This window comes from Capsicum annuum, chromosome 4 (assembly GCF_002878395.1).
Source record: "Capsicum annuum cultivar UCD-10X-F1 chromosome 4, UCD10Xv1.1, whole genome shotgun sequence".
Lineage (NCBI taxonomy): Eukaryota > Viridiplantae > Streptophyta > Magnoliopsida > Solanales > Solanaceae > Capsicum > Capsicum annuum.
In genome coordinates, this window is record NC_061114.1 from 134,650,002 (window position 1) to 134,653,326 (window position 3,325).

General features: G+C 39.8%; 1 protein-coding gene across 1 annotated transcript; it reads left to right on the top strand.

Moving 5' to 3' along the window:
• Nucleotides 1–433: 433 nt before the first annotated feature.
• LOC124897990 lies at nt 434–1,982 on the top strand. Its single transcript, XM_047411607.1, has 2 exons — nt 434–673; nt 1,764–1,982. Exons 1-2 carry the CDS (start codon nt 434–436, stop codon nt 1,980–1,982), a joined length of 459 nt encoding a protein of 152 aa, XP_047267563.1.
• Nucleotides 1,983–3,325: the final 1,343 nt, after the last annotated feature.

Consider the following 3,325-nt stretch of genomic DNA (forward strand, 5'->3'; position numbering starts at 1 on the left):
AAAAAGAGAGCAGTGAGCTATGAATCGGTAGATAACCTTCACACTGTGGTGCTATTTTAACAAGGTCATTGGTGTAAAAGAAAGTGGATCCAGGAGCATTCATGATTTTTTTGTAATATTGGGTCTCTTTATTTTGCTAAAGATTTATGTGATCTAGGAGTGATATTAACCTGATACCGCTTGCTGTCTACAAGAAGTTGGGTTTGAGGGATCCTATACCCACAAACCTACAACTAGTGATGTGCTAGTGAAGGTGGCCACCTATATATTCCCTATAGATTTTGTTATTCTAGACTGTGAGGTGGACTTTAAAGTGCCCATAATCTTGGGTCGACCTTTTCTTGCAACTGGAAGCATGCTTATTGACTTGCGAGCTAATGAGCTCTTATTCAAGCTTATTGATGAAGTAGTTTGGTTTGATGTGTGACAATATATGAAGAATCACAAGGAAATATGTGTGTTCTCTATTGTGGATGTTTATTATGTGGATGAGCGAGAAGTGCCGATAAAGAAGAAATTTGTTGTTGAGCCTTTGGCTGCTGTCTTGATGAATTTTGATAGCGAAGGCATCAAAGAGTATGAGGAGACTATTTGTGCCTTAAATGGGATGGGATCATATTCTTATGCTCCCAAGAAGCTGGATCTAGATCTTAAAATTTTCCCAACACCACCGGTGAAGCAATCTTTGAAGAGCCACTTGGGTTGGAGTTGAAAGAATTGGCAGGACATCTACGGTATGTGTTTCTAGGCAGTGGAAACACTTTACCCATGATTATTGGAGTAGATATAGGTGAGTATCAAGTGGAAGAACTTATTTCTATGCTTTGGAGGTATAAAAGGGTGATAGGCTAGACAATTACGGATATTATTGGTATTTCTCTAGGTATTTGCACGCACAAAATCCAGCTTGAGAAAGATTGTACACCAACCATTAGGCATCAATGCCATCTTAACCCACCTATACAAGATGTGTTTAAGAAGGAGATCATTAAATAGCTTGATACAAGAGTTGTATATCCCATTTCTGATAGTAAGTGGGTAAGCCTTATCCAATGCGTGCCCAAGAAAGGGGGCATTACTGTTGTAGAAAATGAGGAAAATGAGTTGATTCCACTCAGATCTGTGACTGGGTGGAGATTTTGCATGGATTATTGCAAGTTCAACTCATGGACTTTGAATGGCCACTTCCCAATGCTTTTTATAGATCAGATGCTTAATCGGTTAGTAGAAAGAGGTTGGTATTATTTGTTAGATGGGTATTCTGGCTATAACCAGATTTCTATAACCCCAAAGGATCAGGAAAAAATGACATTCACTTGACGGTATGAGACTATTGCCTTCAAACGGATGCCGTTTGATCTGTGTAATGCACCTGCTGCCTTTCAATGGTGCATGATGTTTATCTTTTCCAATATGATTGAAGACACCTTAGAGGTGTTTATGGATGACTTCTCAGTAGTAGGTGATTCTTTTGAGTTGTGTTTGGTAAATCTGAGTAAAGCATTGCAGCGGTGCGAGAAGTTTAATATTGTGCTTAATTGGGAGAAATACCACTTCATGATGAAGGAGGGCATTGTCCCTGGTCACAAATCTTGGCCAGGGAGATTGAGGTCAATCGAGCTAAGGTCAAGGTTATTGAGAAGCTACCACCTCCCATTACAGTAAAGGGAGTGCGTAGTTTCCTTGGTCATGTGGGCTTTTATTGGAGATTCATAAAAGACTTCTGAAAAATTACAAACCAACTTTGCAAACTTTTGGAGAAGGAGGACAAGTTTATATTTGATGACGAGTGCTTGAAGGCATTTGAATTCCTTAAAGGGAAATTAGTTGATGCTTTTATTATTGTTGCTCTAGATTGGTCAAAGCCGTTTGATATTAAGTGTGATGTAAGCAGAGTGGCACTTGGGGCTGTACTTGGTCAGAAGAGGGATGAGCTATTTCATCCCATTTATTATGCAAACAAGGCCTTAAATGGATCTTAAAAGAACTACACTATTATTGAACAGGAATTTCTTGCAGGTGTCTATACCTTTGAGAAGTTCCAGGATTACCTATTGGGAACCAAGGTGGTGGTTCATATAGACCACGCCACCTTGAGATATTTGATAGCCAAGAAAGATACAAAGCCGATATTAATCAGATGGGTATTGTTCCTCTAAGAATTTGACTTCAAAGTCAAAGATAGGAAGGGATGCGAGAATCAATTTATGAACCACTTGTCTAGACTGGAGGGAGGTCAAGCATTTGAAGATAAGATAGAAATTGATGATACATTTCTAGATGATAAAATCTCGGCTGCTGTGTTAGAAAGAGTGCCGTGGTATGCAGACTTTGCAAACTATGTGGTAAGCGAGGTTATTCTAGAGAACCTTTCTTTTCACCAAAGAAAGAAGTTTCTCCATGATGTGACACATTACTTTTGGGATGAGCCGTACTTGTTTCGGTGTCGTGCAGATAATATTATAAGGAGGTAGTCCCAGAAGTAGACATGCTGAACATTTTGGAAGCTTTCCATGCCTCTCCCATTGTACAGAGTGCCTACTATTGGCCAACTTTATTTAAAGATGCTTATGAGTTTGTGCAGAGACGTGACCAATGCCAACGACAAGGGTCAATCTCAAACCACAATGAGATGCCTTTGACAAAAATGATGGAAGTGGAGTTGTTTGATGACTAGGGCATGAACTTCATAGTGCCCTTCGTGAGCTCATAGGGGATGAAATACATTCTGGTCGCCATTGATTATGTATGTAAATGGGCCGAGGCTGTTTCCTTGGCTTATAACAAAGGGAAAAGAGTTGTTGTATTCCTTAATAAGAACATATTCTCTCATTTTAGAGTGCCACGCACCATCATAAGCGATGGTAGATCACATTTTTACAACTGAGTATTTACGGTTGACTTGGCAAAGTATGGTGTTAAGCAGCATAAGGCGGCAACTCCATACCACCCACAAACTAGTGGGCAAGTGGAGATTTTGAATTAAGAGATCAAAGCCATTCTTGCTAAAACAGTGAACACAAGCAGACAAGATTGGTCAAGGAAGCTAAATGATGCCAGGTGGGCATATAGAACAACCTTCAAGACACCTATTGGTATGTCACCGTACCAATTAGTTTATGGCAAGGCATGTCACTTTCCAATTGAATTGGAGCATAAGGCGTTGTAGGCACTTAGGAAGCTGAACTTGGATTGGAATGAGGTAGCAAAGTTGAGACTAGGATAACTGAATGAGTTGGATGAGTTTCATCTTAGCGCGTATGAAAGAACAGACCTATATAAGGAGAAGATTTAGAAGTATCATGACCAGAGAATTGCAAAGCGA